At 39.8% G+C, this 18,265-nt stretch overlaps 2 protein-coding genes across 4 annotated transcripts; both read left to right on the forward strand.

The window, feature by feature from the left end:
- Positions 1-153: 153 nt before the first annotated feature.
- On the forward strand, positions 154-8,399 carry LOC5517633 (stomatin-like protein 2, mitochondrial). Its single transcript, XM_048728259.1, has 13 exons — positions 154-332; positions 791-886; positions 1,417-1,491; positions 1,679-1,778; positions 1,885-1,943; positions 2,427-2,499; positions 3,736-3,795; positions 3,988-4,044; positions 4,467-4,559; positions 5,128-5,226; positions 6,215-6,294; positions 6,848-6,976; positions 7,782-8,399. The coding sequence occupies exons 1-13, from the start codon at positions 282-284 to the stop codon at positions 8,034-8,036; spliced, it is 1,227 nt and encodes a 408-aa protein (XP_048584216.1). The 5' UTR covers positions 154-281; the 3' UTR covers positions 8,037-8,399.
- A 987-nt stretch (positions 8,400-9,386) lies between these two features.
- LOC116601379 (G-protein coupled receptor 161) lies at positions 9,387-17,873 on the forward strand. Of its 3 annotated transcripts, none has more exons than XM_032362127.2 (2): positions 9,387-9,983; positions 16,263-17,873. In XM_032362127.2, exon 2 carries the CDS (start codon positions 16,433-16,435, stop codon positions 17,591-17,593), a length of 1,161 nt encoding a protein of 386 aa, XP_032218018.2. In that variant the 5' UTR covers positions 9,387-9,983; positions 16,263-16,432; the 3' UTR covers positions 17,594-17,873. The 3 variants fall into 3 exon arrangements, with proteins under 3 accessions (XP_032218018.2, XP_048583968.1, XP_032218017.2); XM_048728011.1 differs by lacking the exon at positions 16,263-17,873 and adding an exon at positions 13,215-14,563 and having other exon boundaries at positions 9,398-9,983; XM_032362126.2 differs by lacking the exon at positions 9,387-9,983 and adding an exon at positions 14,545-15,320.
- Positions 17,874-18,265: the final 392 nt, after the last annotated feature.

Genomic DNA, 18,265 nt, shown 5'->3' on the forward strand with positions numbered 1-18,265 from the left:
AGATTATAAACAGAGCATACTGTTTTGCGAAAATCCGCTTTATTATTTATTATTTATTCGCAGGCGCGTCTCTTTAAAAAATGTGTCTGCGAAATTATTAACCAGCAGCTTCTGATAAAAATACAAGCCCTTCTATTTCTACTCATATTCTTTCACGGCATACTGCTAGTTAGTTGATTGCAGGCGCAAATCTGTAATTTAGAAGATTTGTTGCATGTGCAAAAAGTTAGTTTTATTTCATCGTTGTAAAATTCTATTGTGTGCACAGAAGCAGGGTTAAAATGTTGGCTTCAGCGATTATACGAGGAATTGCCAGGGGACGTGTGAATCAAGTGAGTCTTGTGTGAAATATTATGTAATCCATTTTGTCTATAGTTGAAAGTTCTTCCGTCAATAACTTACTAATCACACGGTACGAAAATGTTCGACTTTACCTAAAGCACAGTATACTTCCAAGCCATTAAAATGTTAATACAATAACCGAGACCTTCATATAGTATTAGTAACTGATAGTTTAGATATTTTTGTTATTGGGAGAAAATGCAAGCTACCTACGAAGAGATAACTTACAACCCCATCATAGACCATGGGGGAGGGGTGGGGACTCTCTAGGCTGAGTTTTTCAAGAAGTAAAATGACATCTCCCCCCTCCATCTCCCCCAGAGGGTGAGATAGCCCAATGCCCACTGAATAGGGCCCCACTATTGGTATCCAGATTCTTTTAGATGACACCCCAAGCAGACATGACAAGGTTTTGACTTGATATTATAAATTACATTGTTTCCATCAGATGGGGATGAGACGGCCTCTTGTGCTGTATGCACGGTCCATGGCATCATACGGCTACCCGTCCTACAGGAAAAAGAGAGCTCTGCCAGTAAACACTGTGAGTGCCTTCACATGCTTGTCAATCACTCCCTTTCAATTGAAACCACTGTCTGGCCTCTGTCAACTTCAGAGGTGTGTTAGCGATTATCAGTGAGAGTGTGCATAATATTGAAACCTACAGTAAAAGACCTGGAGATTAGGCTTTGCAAGCTTGTTTTTTTTGTACATTTTACCACCCTTTGAATTACTACAAATAGAATATCAATATTCAAACTTCAAACATCCTCCCATCAATCAAATGTGTTTATTTGCTAGTTTTAAACAAATGCAATTAAAACTTCTAATAAAAAAACTGCTACAAAAAATCTTCCAAGATTAAAAGAGAGCTGTCTGTGTAATCTAGTCAAGCCGATTACATATAGTGAATATAGTGAATCCAACATTGGTATTTGGCAGGCAGCAAGCTTGACTGGAAAGAGGGGGAACCCTTAACTGTTTTTAGTGACTTCAGACATCTGCCAGCTAGAATAATATTTTTCTTTCCAATTTCTTTTGATAGTGTCTTCATTTTTCCACATTCCATTGTAGGTGATAAAGTTTGTACCACAACAAGAAGCTTGGGTCATTGAACGATTTGGAAAATTCAACAGAATTCTCAGTCCAGTAAGTTATTTCAAGAGTATATGTATAGAAGTGGTATGTTGTCTATATTTGTAGGTCAAAGCAGAATCTCGACACCATTAACATTATCATCAGTATCACCATCAAGATCATCATCATCATCATATCAAATATTAGATGTAGGTTAATAGTCAAGACTCTATTCACTGTTATTGTAATTTGATTTTAGGGTTTGGCAATTCTGATACCTATCATTGATGAGATCAAATATGTGCAGAGCTTGAAGGAGATGGCAATAGAAATTCCTTCTCAATCAGCAATCACGCTTGGTAAGTGGAATCATTAAATACAAACTCATGAATTACCAGACCAATAAACAGAAAGACAGATTTGATCCATCCCATATTCAAATTTGTCTTAATTTTGTCTCTTCAGATAACGTCACCTTACATCTTGATGGCGTACTTTATCTAAGAGTTGTGGACCCATATAAGGTAACTGTGGAAGTCACTAAGTTTCCATATATGGTACTGCATGACCTTATATGGTACTGCATGTCCTTATATGGTACTGCATGACATTGTATGGTAATTAATGTCCTTATATGACACTGCATGTCCTTATATGGAACTACATGTCCTTATATGGCACTATATGTCCTTATATGGCACTGCATGTCCTTATATGGTACTACATGTCCTTATATGGCACTGCATGTCTTTATATGGCACTACATGTCCTTATATGGTACTACATGTCCTTATATGGCACTGCATGTCCTTATATGGTATTATATGATCTTATATGGTACTGTATGTCTTCATATGTTACTACATGTCCTTATATGGTGCCAAAAAGTACATTTCCATATACAGTTATGGTACTGCATATACCCATATTACTGCATATCCAAGTACCCTTTCTTATAATTATTCTGTGCACCTTCAGAATGTGTTGTAATTTTATTTTGTCCATAGGCATCTTATGGTGTTGAAGATCCTGAATTTGCTGTGACACAACTTGCACAGACTACTATGAGATCAGAATTAGGTAAAGCAGCTGACCATATTATAAAAGTAATTTAGTTATTATTATTACTGTTGTTGTTGTTGTTGTTACATATATTTGTGGTAATAATGTTCGAGTTGATAGTAGGGATTGTTGTATATGATGCTTGTGATGGTGACTATAATGATGGTGATGTCGACCATGTGGTGGTAATGGTGCCTGATGATGATGGTGATTATGATGCTATTAATGGTGATGATGCTGGTGATGATGATCTTGATGGTTGTGTTGATGATGATCGTGTATAGTGATGGTGATGTTGATGGTGGTGATGGTGATGTTGTTGGTGATCATGATGGTGATCGTGATGGTGATCGTGATGGTGATGTTGTTGATGGTGATGCTGATGGTGATGATGACGACTGATGGTGATGATGATCTTGATGGTCGTGTTGATGATGATCGTGCATATGGTGATGGTGATGTTGTTGATGGTAATACTGATGGTAATGTTGGTGATGGTGATGTTGGTGATGGTGATGTTGGTGATGGTGATGATAATGATGATGGTGATGTTGTTGTTGATGGTGATACTGATGGTGATGATGATGGTTATAGTGATGGTGATGGTGGTGGTAATGGTAGTGGTGATGGTGGTGGTAGTGGTGATGGTAGTGGTAGTGGTGATGGTGGTGATGGTGATGGTGGTGGTAGTGGTGATGGTAGTGGTAGTGGTGATGGTTGTGGTATGGTGATGGTGATGGTGGTGGGTGGTGGTGATGGTGATGGTGATGGTGATGGTGATGGTGATGGTGATGGTAGTGGTGGTGATGGTAGTGGTGGTGGTGATGGTGATGGTGATGGTAGTGGTGGTGGTGATGGTGATGGTGATGATGATGGTTATAGTGATTGTGATGGTGGTAGTGATGGTGATGGTGATGGTGATGGTGATGGTGATGGTTATAGTGATGGTGGTGGTGATGGTGATGTTGTTGTTGATGGTGATACTGATGGTGATGATGATGATTATGGTGGTGGTGGTGGTGGTGGTGGTGGTGATAGTGATGGTGATGGTGATGGTGATGGTGATGGTGGTGGTGATGGTGATGGTGATGGTGATGGTGATGGTGATGGTGATGGTGATGGTGATGGTGATGGTGATGGTGATGGTGATGGTGATGGTGATGGTGATGGTGATGGTAGTGGTGATGGTGATGGTGATGGTTGTTTCATCATTTTATTATCCATTTTGATCCGACAACATTTTAATTGTCTTAGGTAAAATCAGCCTGGACAATGTGTTCCAAGAAAGAGACACTCTCAATCATAACATTGTTGGTAAGTTCTTACGACAGTATTCTGTTTAAACTCAATAAGCAACTGACACTTTCCGATGTCCTAATTTCAACTTCTGTAGTAAAACTTTAACATAACCTGCACAAAGCAGACACTTCAATATACTGAGATTTAACACACATTTCTTGTTCCTTAGGGTTCCATTATATGAGTTTTTCCATTTATATGTTTCAGCTGCTATCAACCATGCTGCGGAAGTCTGGGGAATAAGATGTCTGAGATATGAAATCCGTAAGTGTGAAATAGTGATTCTGACAGATCCCATGCAAGGCCAGTCATATCGTTTTTCTGTAACAAGATTGTGTCAGATAAAAGCCTTTCCCTTATTATTTTGACTGATTTTTCTGAGACAACTCATAAATTTTCTATTTTTTTGCCAGCCATCAGCTCTGTATTTATTAATTTTGAAGAGCCCTTGACAGCCATACCATACCATACCATTGTTATTGTTTTTATTTAATATTGAAAGACAAATTATGCAATTAAAATTTGCAATAAATGCAATTTCAAAATAGCTATTTCAATCACCAATAACAATAATGATAAAATATGCTTATTCACAACCAGCAGTTAAAAGCTGAATTTCTGGCAAGGCCAAGAATTTCTAAAAATGGTTGGTGATGGCTGGACCTCTTGTCTTGTGTTGTTTACAGGTGATATTCAACTCCCCAAGACTGTAGTAGAAGCCATGCAGATGCAGGTTGAAGCTGAGAGGAAGAAAAGATCTGTTGTCTTACAATCTGAGGGTATGTACAAATTATGAATGCTTGTTTTAGGGTCCACTTGTTTTCCCCCTCTCCCCTACAGTATAAGCACAAAAAATAGAAGAATTACCAAATATGAATGCAAGGTTTTTTTTTATCACACAGTGAATTTTATTTTGAGAAGTACGCTGCTTCATATAAGCACCCCCTTTGATGGTTATCCAGAAATCCAAATGTAGTTTTTACTGCAGTTTTTACCTCATAGTTTACTAGTGTGACCAAAGTGAAAGTACCAGGAGTCTATAGCTAGACAGGGGAGATAGAAAGTCAGAATTCTTTTTGTATAAGCCACCACCATATGGAGGAGACGAGAAAAAACAAAGTAGGGCACTGCCTTTAAAATCCTGGAAGCCCCCCTCTTTATTTGTTTTCTCTTGAATATCAAGCGTCATCAAATGAATGAGATACTAAAAAAAATTCACACAAAATGAAGCCATTTAGGTCTACGGTATCGTTTTGTCCAATAATATAAGCTTCTAGTGACCAAAGCTCCACACTTTGCTATTTTTCCCAAGTAGCTTCTTCTTACTAACTTGTTTTTACTCACCAGGAGCAAGAGAAGCAGCCATAAATGTCGCTGAGGGTCAGAAGCAGTCAAAGATTTTGGCATCCGAAGCTGTCAGGAGAGAACAGATCAATCATGCGACTGGTACGAGTCGAGATAAAATTGACCCATATTGGTTAGGGGCTTACCCTGGGTACCAGACTTCCCTCGTCCAGTGACGCTCAGCCAAAAGCTGCGACGAGGAAGCGAGTTACAGTTTCTGTGGGTTCTAAATGACATCATTATAGGAGGGCCGGAAGCTGGCTTGAAGCATCCCACATGTATTATAGTCATCTGCTTGATATATTTAAAGAATCATATATTGTTTAAACTATTAGCCTAGCCTTATAAGAAACTTAGAACTCCAAACTCAATAGATGTACAACTTCTGGAGGAGCCTTTCAAGACCCCCATGCTGAATTTGTATCAGACAACTTTTACATTCATGTCAACCTCTTACAGTAGTTAGCTCAGTATACTCTTGTTTCCTGTGGTTTCTTAAAATGTCAATTTTTTTCACATTTTTAAGGCCTAAATAAGGTCCTAAATTTGGGGGAAAACTTTGATAATGGTATTAAAAATTCAAATACCAGATAAGAGTTTCGAAGATCTATAGCAAATATGATACTGTGTGTGATTTTCTTGAGCTGCTGCTGACAAAGTGGTTATATTTGAGCAAGTTTATATGGTATCGGATCTAGAAATTGTAGTTCTCAAAAAGTCTTAAAAGGTCTTAAATTTGTTTGCCGTTGAGCTGCAGGAACCATGATAGATTATTGGCTTTGTTTTGCGCAAACACATGGGTTCACAATTTACAATAAAAAAAGAAACATGGATATGGCTAAGCCCAAATTTGCAAAGCATATAAAAAAAAGTTGATGCGGGAAAGAAAATTGCTAACATTGATTGTTTTAAAGATAATGGAAGTTTTTGTTTTTGAAAAAATGACCAGGAAAGTATGGTTCTAGATTTGATAGACAAAGGAAAACTATCTCAAAATCTTAACTGTTCTACAGACGAGTTTCTGTTCTAATTTTGGTTGTGTCATGCTTGTAACATCGCCATTTAAGCTTGTTTTGTGACGTGTTAACAGGTGAAGCAGAAGCTATCATCGCAAAGGCCCAAGCTCGTGCTACGGGTATATTGAGTGTTGCCGAAGCACTATCAAAACAGGTATAAATCTCTACTGTCATCACCATCATTTTTGTTGTCGTCTTTATTTACATCAGCATCACCTCTCCAAGCGATGCTTGGTGTCTTAATAGGCAGACAAACGAGAGCTTGGAAAACTGGTATAGACTAGTGAGTCAGACGACTCATGAGAACTACAACACGCTCTACAGTCATCAATATCATTATAACAGCCAAATCGTCATCACCATCATCAATATCATGCCAAATTGTTATCATCATTATCATTATTGATGTTTTCCACACAAAATCACCATCATAATCATCAACAATATCTTCACATCACATGCAAACATCACCACCATCAATATCATGCCAAATTGTTATCACCATTATCATTATTAATATTTTCCCCACAAAATCACCATCATAATCATCAACAATATCTTAACATCACATGCAAACATCACCATCATAAACTTCATGATATCCATTATCATTATCAGCCATAACAATCAGTTATGACCATAACAATTTCTATTGTGGCCTATGTGTGTGTAGTTTTAACTTTTTCAATTTTGTTTCCATGTTGCAGAGTGGAGACAAGGCTGCAGGCCTGAATGTTGCCGAGTTATATGTAGAAGCATTCTCCAAACTTGCCAAGACCAACAACACAGTGATCCTACCGGCAAGCGTTGGTGATCCAGCATCCATGGTGGCACAGGTAACCCCTTTCTGCACGCAGAAAAAATAGACCCCACACCACAGGTAGACCCTCACCACAGCTAACCCCTCTCTGCATAATCACTAAAATAGAGACCTCATCACAGGTAACCCCTCTCTGCATGCAGTAAAATAGACCCCCACACCACAGGTAACCCCTCTCTGCATGCAGTAAAATAGACCCCACACCACAGGTTGACCCTCACCACAGCTAACCCCTCTCTGCATAATCACTAAAATAGAGACCTCACCAAAGGTAACTCCTCTATGCATGCAGTAAAATAGACCCCACACCACAGGTACACCCTCACCACAGCTAACCCCTCTCTGCATAATCACTAAAATAGAGACCTCATCACAGGTAACCCCTCTCTGCATGCAGTAAAATAGACCCCACACCACAGGTTGACCCTAATCACATGTAACCCCTCTCTGCATGATCACTAAAATAGAGTAGAATAGACCCAACACCACAGGTGACCCCTCTCAGCATGACCAGTGGCGGATCAAGATTTCCTTCTATGGGTTTGATAAAACCTGTTTTTTTTTTTCAAGCAAAGCGATGCTTGACGTCTTAATAGGCAGACAAATGAGAGCTTGGAAAACTGGTATAATTTTCATTAACTAAACCCCCTTGGATCTGCGACTGCTAATGAACAATCCAAATCCCGTCTTGTTACTCCACTTAAATTATCTCTTGTAAGTGGATGCGGACACCTTATGGACACATATTTAAACGTTTTACCTATACTCTCAAAAGTGTTTTTAAATACCTTGGATATAGTTATTTGTTTTTAATGTCGTAGGCACTTGCTGTATATGGCCAAGTGACGAATCGACCAGCCCCCCCTGACAACACGCCCAGTGGCTCCCCCTCAGAGTCGCCTGACAATCCCCTGGAAAGCCCAGACAAGGCAAAGGCTATGAAAGCCCAGGAAAGCGCGAAGCAAGCTATCAGCAATTTGGTCGACGATATCGAGCAGCAAAGGAAAAACGTGCCCCACTTTACCGCCTTCTCTTCACCAACAAGAACGAGAGATTTCCAAGAGACGAACTTCTGATTTGTCTGAAGACAAAACGGTTCACAAATCGGGATGTAAAAGGAGAGGCGACAACGAACTACTGATTGGTCTGTAAAACAAAGCACTATACGGATTAACCAATCAGAATGCACAAGGAAAGACAGCAACAAACTTCTAATTGGTCTGTAAGCAAGGCATGACACAGATTGACCAATAAGATTGACACAAGCGAAATACCTTCTGATTGGTTAGTCAAAGAAAGAAAAAGGGAAATCAGCCGATCAGAGAAGCGCGTGTCAGACCTGGGCCATGAAACATGCGTCTAAAAAAGAACTTTTCAAGATTTTTTATCATGAGGTTGGTTGTAGAGAATGAATTTAAAGTAAAGCGAACTAATTTAAATTAGTCTTACTATTTTTTGTGGCACATGCCCTGAATCTTTCGTACCGTGCATGAAATAGCCTGCTTTCCCCCACCCCACCCCCCCCCCATCGAACTTCTTGTTTCCTCTGATTCTCTTGGTTTCTTTTCGCTAAAGAATACAAAAACACGTGAACGCTTGCATGCTATGCATGAAGAGCAAGTCTTTCGTTTTTTTTTTTTTTTTGTTTTTTTTTTTTTTTTTGAAAAATAAAATATCGCAGAATTGATTGACGAATTCCCCACCTTAAATGAAACAGGGACGAAATCCAAAAGCTTTCTCCTTACACTTACGGGTAGTACTTTATGTAGCCATCAAATATGGATATGGTCTATGGTCAGTATGTAGGCCACACTATATTGATGGCTATATGAAGTACCTACCTCACTGTCGGAACAGCTGCACACTATTACTGTTTTTAGAAAAGATGGAAATTGTCTTTACGCACGCTTAATACAAATGTTTTTACCTCATTTATGCTCAGTTGATACAAAACAATATGGTTTGAAAAAAAATTTGAACTTGAAAAACAATTTTCTTACTCTCGAGTCATCGTTTGAATCGAGCTCCCTTTAATTTTTGGTCTCGTAAGGGGGAGGGGGGGAACGAAACGAAACGTGTTTCGACTTCAGCTCGGTATCAATCCATCAAGGCTAAACCATTGGACAGTAAAACATTTAAAACAATTACATCTTCAACAAATGTCCAATACACCAAAAACTGGAAATCGACTCTGCCAAATTTTCGTCTTTTTAAAGACGAAAATTAAAATTATTAAAATAATAATTAAAATTATAAAATTATATTAAAATAATTATAAAATTATAAAATTATTATAAAATTATATTAAAATAATAATTAAAATTATTAAAATAAGACTTCTTCAGGGCTGTAATGTTTTTGCCTCTCGCGCCACTATTCTGATGTAAATAAGCTTGTAACGATTCACCTTCTTGAGTCTGCCCTGAAGAAGTCTTATTAAAGACGAAAATTTGGCAGAGTCGATTTCCAGTTTTTGGTGTATTATATTCATTGTTCTGGTACGAGATCGGGACAGTTTGGGCTTTTTGATTCTATTCAACAAATGTCCGGTACTTGTTAACGCTAAGAGCCTTGCGTTATAGGTCACGCTAAAACGCGTATTTATGGTACTCCGGCGTCAAAGATCTTAATGTGTAAAAGGCTACCATTACCATAAATACCTCAGTCTATTAACTCCGACAATAGGGTTTACCGGTGGCATTATCAATGGCCTCAATTGCGCCATAATCCATGCCAGCAGAAAGGGACCGACAAGCCTATGAAGAATTCATTTTTAATCTAACAAATGTCCCTTACTGAGAAACCATCAGCTTTTCGAAGCTATTAACCAGTGATCTAATGATGTTTGTTAGACCCAAGGGAAGGAAAACTAACCATATGTCAACAAGGCCCAAAGTTTATTGAATATTCTTGCGTTGACTGAAGTTGGTGTTGATTTGCTGTTCAAAGTGAAGAGCTCTTATCCATTAGGTGTCGGGCTGCAAGATCACGATAGAGAATCGCGAAGGCGTTGAAAACTGTGGGTAAGTTTAATTTAACTACTAAAGTGGCGTTGATATCCCTGTTGAAAATATGGGGCTACTGTTATCGTAGATAGACACTAATATAGACTGAAAACTTATTAAAGGAGTCCAGAAGCTTTCCAAAGATTGGCTGCTTAATCGAATTTGTATCTAAGAAGTTAGTAGGTTCGTGAAAGGAAAGTTTGAAGATATTGGTTGATTTGTCTACAATTGCTGAGAGAGTCAGGCCAAAATTATATCTTATAACTGTCTAAAAAGTTTGATAAACAAATTAAAAATCATTCCCATTTCGCATCAAGGAAAATACATTAATGCAGAAGAAAACTGAGTTTATTTTCATTAGCTTTTGACTTTTACTAATAACTCCTTCACATAAATATGCGAAGCTATCATTAAGTCATAAGTTAAAAGATGTCAGCAAACTTTGCATTAATGGCCGAGGGTTGTCAGCTATTTGTTTATATAGGCTTATGATGGCGGAGATTGCATGGACGAACTCACGGTGTTGTGACCTAAAGACTTGCGTACATATTCAACCTTAAAGAGCCCTAGTCAGCCACACCTTTGTTATTGTTTTCATTTAATATTACAAGCACGTAATGTGATATAAATCCCGAAATAACCATAAAAACGTTTCATACTTTATTTACTAAAACGGAAATGGCTGCTTTTTTCATGGCACTCTGCTAGGATGATATATAGAGGCCGTTAAAGCTCAGTTCGTTTTATTATATTTAGTTATTTCTTTTCTCTATTGTAACGAATTTTCTTCTTTTCTTTCATTATTCTTTTTGTGTTTTCGCTCTTTTTCCTTTTTCTTTCAATCCTTAATCATCTATGTTTTTTTTCTCTTACTTTTCCTTTTTCAAGTTCGTGCTATGGCGGCTGTCTTTCTGTTTCTCCTTTTCTCACGCTAACACAGATATCCATAATAAATTACTAGTATCCTATCATTTCTAGTGATAAAATGAATTATCGTTCTTCCCTGTGGCTTCTTTCCATTTTCTATTTTTTTCTAACTACTGGAGACTTCCTCATATTTTTCATTTATTTGGCATAGTTTTGTTTTATAGCACCGTGACACGGCGTTATTTCCATATATCATTCAACATTCTAGTTTTGAACCTATTATTCATTTTATCTTAAGTATCATTAAATTTGCCTAGCTTGACACGCTATTAAGAGCCTAAAAAGGTAAAGCAACAAATATATATATATATATATATATATATATATATATATATATATATATATTATTTCTAGTACAGGGTATATTTAAGAGGGGCGTTTTCGCAGTCGCTATTGAAACAATGATAACTTAGTCGAAGGTCGCCATCGTATCGCGGACAAAACTCGTGAAGCCAGCTTGTAAGAGGTGGCAAAATGTCATTGTTATACTGTATCTACTAGGTAGAACATCATTCTAATCGAAAGATGACCTGTGATGATTGGGGGCGAATTCATTATCGCTGCTGAGTTTTTTCCGATGGTAAAAACACATATCACTAGACCCGAAGAGGCAGAAGCAGTCTCCGCTCCGAAAGCTTCTATTTTCCCGCAAGACACAGTGGCGACTCGACTGCATGGAGTCCATTAAGGTCGTGTTTTTTCCTATCATTCTGGAGTGGGAATGGTTGGTAGAGAATGTTGAGAATCGCGCTTTTTCTAGTCTAATCATTCTCATTCCGGAATCACGAGTAAAAAAAAACGCGCCCTAAAACTTATGCTTTTAGTAATGTAGAATCTCGTTGGTATCATATTATATAAAAAGATTGTTATTTTTGACAACGTACCGTTACTTCTATGGCAACCAGCTCAAGAAAGAGGGAGAAGTTGTTCTTGAATTCTAAAATAAACTTGTCCGTAGAGAAATTATTGTCAAGGGAGGGGGGCTAGGGGTGTGGGGTCAAACATATTCCTTCTATTTGCCGGTGTGTAGGGCAAATAGCATTTTCTTTACTGTCGTTAGCTCCATTGTAAAATTCCTATTGATTGGATCTGGGTTATTTAACTAACTGTACAGCTTTAAAACGCAGTTTCAAGACCCTTTTTATTTCTTATATTATTTTATTTTATGCCTTTTTTTGTCTTTTTATGTCTTTACATGCGAAATCCTTTATCTCTCGAAGCGCGTACGCTAAGGTGCTTATACATCATGTGCACCAATAAATCATTATTAACTACAACAAACGTCACTATTAGGAACTGTATAAATGGGTTATTTACAACTTTCGTGTTGCACGTGTACGCGCATGATTGAATACCAAGCAACTATTTCACTTCTAATTGATCGCACGCCACTTCACGCTCCCTATAGCAAAGACACGAAAACCATCAATTTCCATCCGCCTGGTTCAAGCGACTAAATTCTAAAATATCATAAGGTATCGGACTTTGATCGCCTAGAATAATACTTAAAAAGTCCCGCGCAAAGGGTGCCAAAAATTCTGCGTGTCCTTTGCTTTGTTGTCATGTTAATCGACCGGCAATGTTAGCGTTTTTTTTTTTTTTTTGCACGTGGGCCAAAGTCCTTGCACGTAGATAGAAACAAAAGAAAAGAGTAGCTTATCAACAAGCTAACATTGTTGCAAGACAAAATACGCATTAATGAGGCTAGAAATGCTGTACTCTGATTCTAATGTTAGCTATTATGAGGTTAAGCAGCCCATGCACAGGCCCGTAGCCAGGATTTTGAGCGGGGTGGTTCATTTGTCCATTTCAGCGAGCCCAAATTTCCCTCGCCTTATTACATTAGGCAATCAATACTTCAAATAAATTCAATCTTGTATTCAAAATGTTATCAATAGGGTGCTTTTTAACATATATCGATAATAATAAAGATCATTATTATAAAAAAAGATCATCGGTTAATATAGCACCGCTGCGCTCGGCTGAACACAACAAGGAAATGTTAGCGAACTTCTTCCCAGCATTTTCCAATACGGTGTTCAAACAGTGCGAGCACTGCGCTTTAATGTAGTGATGTCTGCTGTTTACATGAAGCTTTTATATGATGCAAGCCTGATCTTCAGATGCGTACGAGAAATCCACCGTGCCCCCAGTACCTTACCCACTGCCACGGCCACGGCCCTGCTCTCTCTTTCCCTCCCTCTGTAGCTGTAAATCAGGCTGAAAATATGTTTAATCACAATACTTGCATACCTAAATGACGATGCACCTGGTATCTGCATGAAGTTAACGAACAGAGTAATTATAAGTTTTTATTTCCAGGGTTGAGTTGGAGCTCCCAGAGATTTCAAACCCAACCAGTTGATATGAACTCCACCGACGCGAAATTTTACCAGCTCTCCGAACTCCACAGCCCCGCCCCTAAAAGCCGACCCCCTCGAGCCGAAGCCGAGAAGATTGCCGAATCCATCTCTTTGGTACTTATTTTCCTGGTAGCGTTTCTGGCAAATGGTACCATCTGCACTGCCTTGGCTCATCCAATCAGAAGGCGCACTGCATTCAATTTGCTTCTTATCTCATTAACACTCGCCAATCTGTTAATATCAGTGCTTGTAGTCCCATTTGCGTTGGCTTCTGTGATTTCCGACAAGTGGCTCTTTGGCTCCCTGTGGTGCCACACCACAGGGTTTCTGATGAGTGTATTGATGAGCGCTTCGAATCTTTCCGTGGCTGTGATTGCAGTGTACCGTTACTACCTCATAGTCAAACCTTTATCCGTTAAGATCGATCTACCAAGAGCAAGACGCATGACGGGATTTATTTGGATGACGTCACTCGTACTAGGCCTTCCGCCGCTCTTTGGATGGAATACTTACTCTTATTCACCCGGCAAAGCTTATTGCACGGTCACGTGGCTGTCCACCGTGCCTGGCGTCGTTTATTGCACATTTTACGCATGCGTCGTATTTCTAGTCCCAGTCTTCCTTCTCGTGTTTGTTTACCGCGCTATTTATATTCGGGCCAAGAAGCAGCGCCAGAGGACTGGGTACGACCCGCATAATGAGCTCTACTCGAATGGCTACATGGGTAGTTCCCATTCCCTAGATCTGCTCTGTGGGTGTTTCCCGCGTGGGAATGTTATCTATGATCGTGACTATTATGGCAGAAAGCCTTCCGCTGTCCCATATATATCATCTGTGTCGACCTCTTCTCTTTCACCAGACTTTAGCCCCCAGGCCTCTCCGACAAAATCGACCGAAGGAGACTATAGTCGAAGGTCCCGTATAACCCGCACTGTATCCACACATAGTCGTATTATTCAACAGAGAACATTTCAAAGCGCCAGTGCCATTGTTACTCTATTAGTTGTCTCCACAATTCCGTACGTCATTACCAACATGTACTCGAGTTTTACCTACAACATTCCTAATTACGTCATCGATTTTGTGACGTCATGGCTATGCCTCAGTTTGGTGGCCACTCATCCAATCACGTACGGGTTCTCGAGCAGGCCTATTAGGCGTTTGGTGTTGCGACTCCCTTGGTTGAGATTGCTGTGGTCCGCGCGTGATATTGGCCACTGGAGGAATGGTGACTACAGACCAAGTGCGGTGCATAGGAATGAGGCTCTAGAGGAAAGCACAGCGTAGAGCTTCGATAAAAAGGACCGTTAAAAAAAAAATCAAAAAGTGAGAATTTCTTTTGCGACCCCTGGTCCCGTTTTGTTAAAAGCTTTCTGTTACACAATTTGCACATTTCTACAATGGCTCCATATATATACTAAAAATGTATGCATGATTTATAAGATAATACACCAAAAACTGGTATTCGACTCCAAATGTTCGTCTTTAATTAGACTTCTTCAGGGCAGACTAATAAACGAATACCAGTTTTTGGTGTATTGTATTAATTCTTCCGGTTCAAGATCACGACTATTTGGGCCTTTTGCATCGATTCATAATTTATAAGAAGTACTAAGAGTGGAAATAGTAATGTAAAACACCAAAAAAAAGGCGAGTGTCTTATCGGATTTTCAAATCTCACCTTCTTGCTTGGCTTTTATCGTGTGTAACGCAAGCGAGCGTGACAGTAACCTAGACATGTACCATGGTAGCTATGGCAACCCACGCTTCAGCTGAGCGTGCTTGGAAAGGCGCAGCATTCTATTGGTTTCTTTCTTCTTTTGTCTTTTTATCGAAAACAGTACAATGGCGATATTAAAAATATTGATTTCGCAGAATATGCTGCAAAATACGATATTTTTTCCTAATCCTCCCATTGTTGCGTATCTCATTACCAGGATTAATTATCGCTAACGAGCCCAAACTTCTTGTTGATTGACCTCAACAGGCCGACTTTTTCAAAGCTTTTTAGCTACCGCTTTGCCAAATACCGATCATTTATTCGAAAGTTTGAACCTTAAACAAGGTAAGTCTTTTTTATTTCCTGTTATCACTTTAACTTGTTTTACTACCTACCGTATAACAATCTAAAAAAACTCGCATTTGATCATTTGGTTCCCAGTTTCGTAAATTAAAACTTAGTTTAGAATATGGCTCATGGCAGTGACACCTGGGGTGGGCAAAGGAGTGAGCGTGAATGTCTACGCCCTTCTCAACAGAGCACATTTCTAAGGGCAATTTTACCTATGAAGCTTTTGTCGGTCGATTTTTATCGCTCGCGCTGTGACTTCAATTGGGGAATTGCGCTAAGAGATCACGTGACTTTTCTTGGTGGCAAATTCAAAACAAAATGATAAAACAAAAAATCAGAAATGACTGCGCCCGTCATACAAGAGGACGACGAAAAAATAAAATATTTAAGTGAAACTAAACACTTTTTGGAAAAAAGGAATTTTGGCTTTTTTCGTGACCGCTGAAGACGTTGCTTTTTGTTGCTGTTATTTTCCCGCCAAACGCCTGAGCGCGCGCTAGTTTCCCAAACAGTCACGTGATCCTTAGCGCAAGTGCCCTTTTTGGTATACGAGGAATGTTTCATCATGAGAATAGATACCGAATTTGCGGAGTAACCGGCTATAGTCGTATTTCATTTGAATTTTTACATAGGCGACTTTCACTAAGAAAACACGTGACGCCAAAATAAACACAAAAATCGCTGGGCCCGTCACGCCACGGAGTGACCAAAAATAAAACATTTAATGATAATAAGTCCGTTCTGACAGAAAATTTCTGGCTGATTTGTAAGCGCTGAATAAGCCGGAGCGTGCATGAGTTGGTAAATAAAAAAGTCAGTTGATTTTTTACTGCAAGTCACCTATTTGAGTTGCATACGCAATCACATATAATCATGAAAATATATCCGCGCATGTAGAAAAATAATAGTAGAAAACCCTCTTCCTCTTTATTTCAGTTATTGACTTCCAAATGGATTTGGTTACACTGAATTTCCACATTGCACGTGAGCGATTCCAAGACGTCCAGTCTGCTTACATCGCCAAAGCCAACGTCTCAATGCAAAGAGTGCGTACCTAGATCCGCGGGCACCCTGTGCTATCCTCACTTCTTGGCACCATCCTGGTGATGTCACTAATCCCGGTGACTCTGATTGGTGGGTTCGTGCTTCTTTGTGCCTCGCCCTTTATCATTGGTGGGATGATAATAGCAGCACCCTTTGTGCTGAGCTCGCTGTGTGCTCTGGCAGCCTTTCTTTGTTTTGGAGCACTAATGGTCTTTATTTGCTACATACTTCACTTTGTCTACATCCGGGTGTATGACAAGTCACACGGGACAATACATGTCTTAGTGGGATACATATCTGACATGACGCAACCTTTGGGCTTGGTGCGTGCCCTGTGTAAGGAGGGGTTCTTTTCGCTTGGACTCGCTACTCTGAAGACGTGCGTAATGGAAATGGTGCGCCGAACGGGGAGATACGGACTCGCGATCCTGCGCAGAGCTGCAAAACAACCGCATAATTGGACCTCCTTGGTCCGCTTCCTGATGGAGTTGTGGTTGACACCTGTCCGTGTGCTAGCCAAGGCGGCCATCATGGCGGTCGTCATTCCATACCGTGTATGGCGCAAAGTGGTAGGGTTCGTCACCGGAGTCATCACCCTCATTACCGACGTGGTGTACCAGGTCTTCGGGATTCGCCTTCGGATGATATTCAATACCATTATCAGCGTTATTCACCAGGCTGCGTATAACATCATTATATTCTGGGTGCACATGATTCTGGGTGCTTGCGGGATGGTCGCGGGACACGCACGAGAAATACTACACTTTCCGCAACGAGTCATGCTACGAGCCCGCGATAACATTATTCGAATCCAGCACCTCACATACCGCGCACGCGCCGTGCCGATCCTTGGGTTCGTGTCTTACATCTGCGACGCCGCGATATTCATCCCGTCCCTAGTTATAACCAATACCATCAGCACGATCTTTTCACTTGTTGAGCACGTGATCCTAGTCTTCCTCAGCTGTGTAGAGGCAAGTCACTCACGTGCACGGAACGTGGTCAACTCATACGTCAGTCTACCACGGGGAGTCATCTACGTGCTCGCGCGTGACTATTGTTGGGTAAGGCCGCTGGATACTATTCGGACGTGGTTACGTCACAACGTAGAGCTACCCGAAATCCTTTGCGATGTAGCCGAGACTGCATTCGCAAATGAAGTTACCAAGGTAACGGGTCGCTCCTCTCACCGTGTTAACCGGAGACGCAGCACGTCGACATAGACGCTGCGCAAGCGCGTTTGCAGTTTATCTGGTGACTTTTAGTGACTTCTCAGAACCAGTTCTCTTAATATTCAATACTCGGCTTGTGAATTAACTCCTTTTTCCTTTTTTAAAAAAATCTGGTTTAAAAAATATGCTTCGTAATTCAATGTTGATAAATAAAAATATAGTAAAAACTCGTGAGAATTAATTTTGCATCACCCTACTTATATATATTTTGCATCACAAAAATGATATTTTTTTATTTTCCTTGCAGAGAATTGAAGTAAAATACCTTTGTCAAGTTTTTTTTTTTTTCACTGAAGAGCCCTGGGAACGGGTAATTGCAGGAACCCCGGAAAACATACATTAACCCATTGACTCCTGGCTAATTTTTTAGATAAATTTACAAAAAAAAAATAGATACCGCAGCCCGTCAAAGTCATACACCGATGCACTTAGTCATTGGAATCTAAGCTTTCCAATAGTGCTTTGCGGTCCCATCTCTAATCCCTAGGGCCCCCGAATGGTCCCCCGAAATTTCGATGTGCTCGCATGCTCACAAAATTTTTTCCGCCTAAAAATGCTCGGTCTCGCATAAAAAAAACAGGATGCTCGCAAGCTCGCAAGTGCTAGCCAAAGACCATTCGGGGGCCCTAATTATGCTAATTATGAATTTTTTTTGGTTGTGGG

This window comes from Nematostella vectensis, chromosome 5, assembly GCF_932526225.1.
Source record: "Nematostella vectensis chromosome 5, jaNemVect1.1, whole genome shotgun sequence".
NCBI classification, from domain to species: Eukaryota; Metazoa; Cnidaria; class Anthozoa; order Actiniaria; family Edwardsiidae; genus Nematostella; species Nematostella vectensis.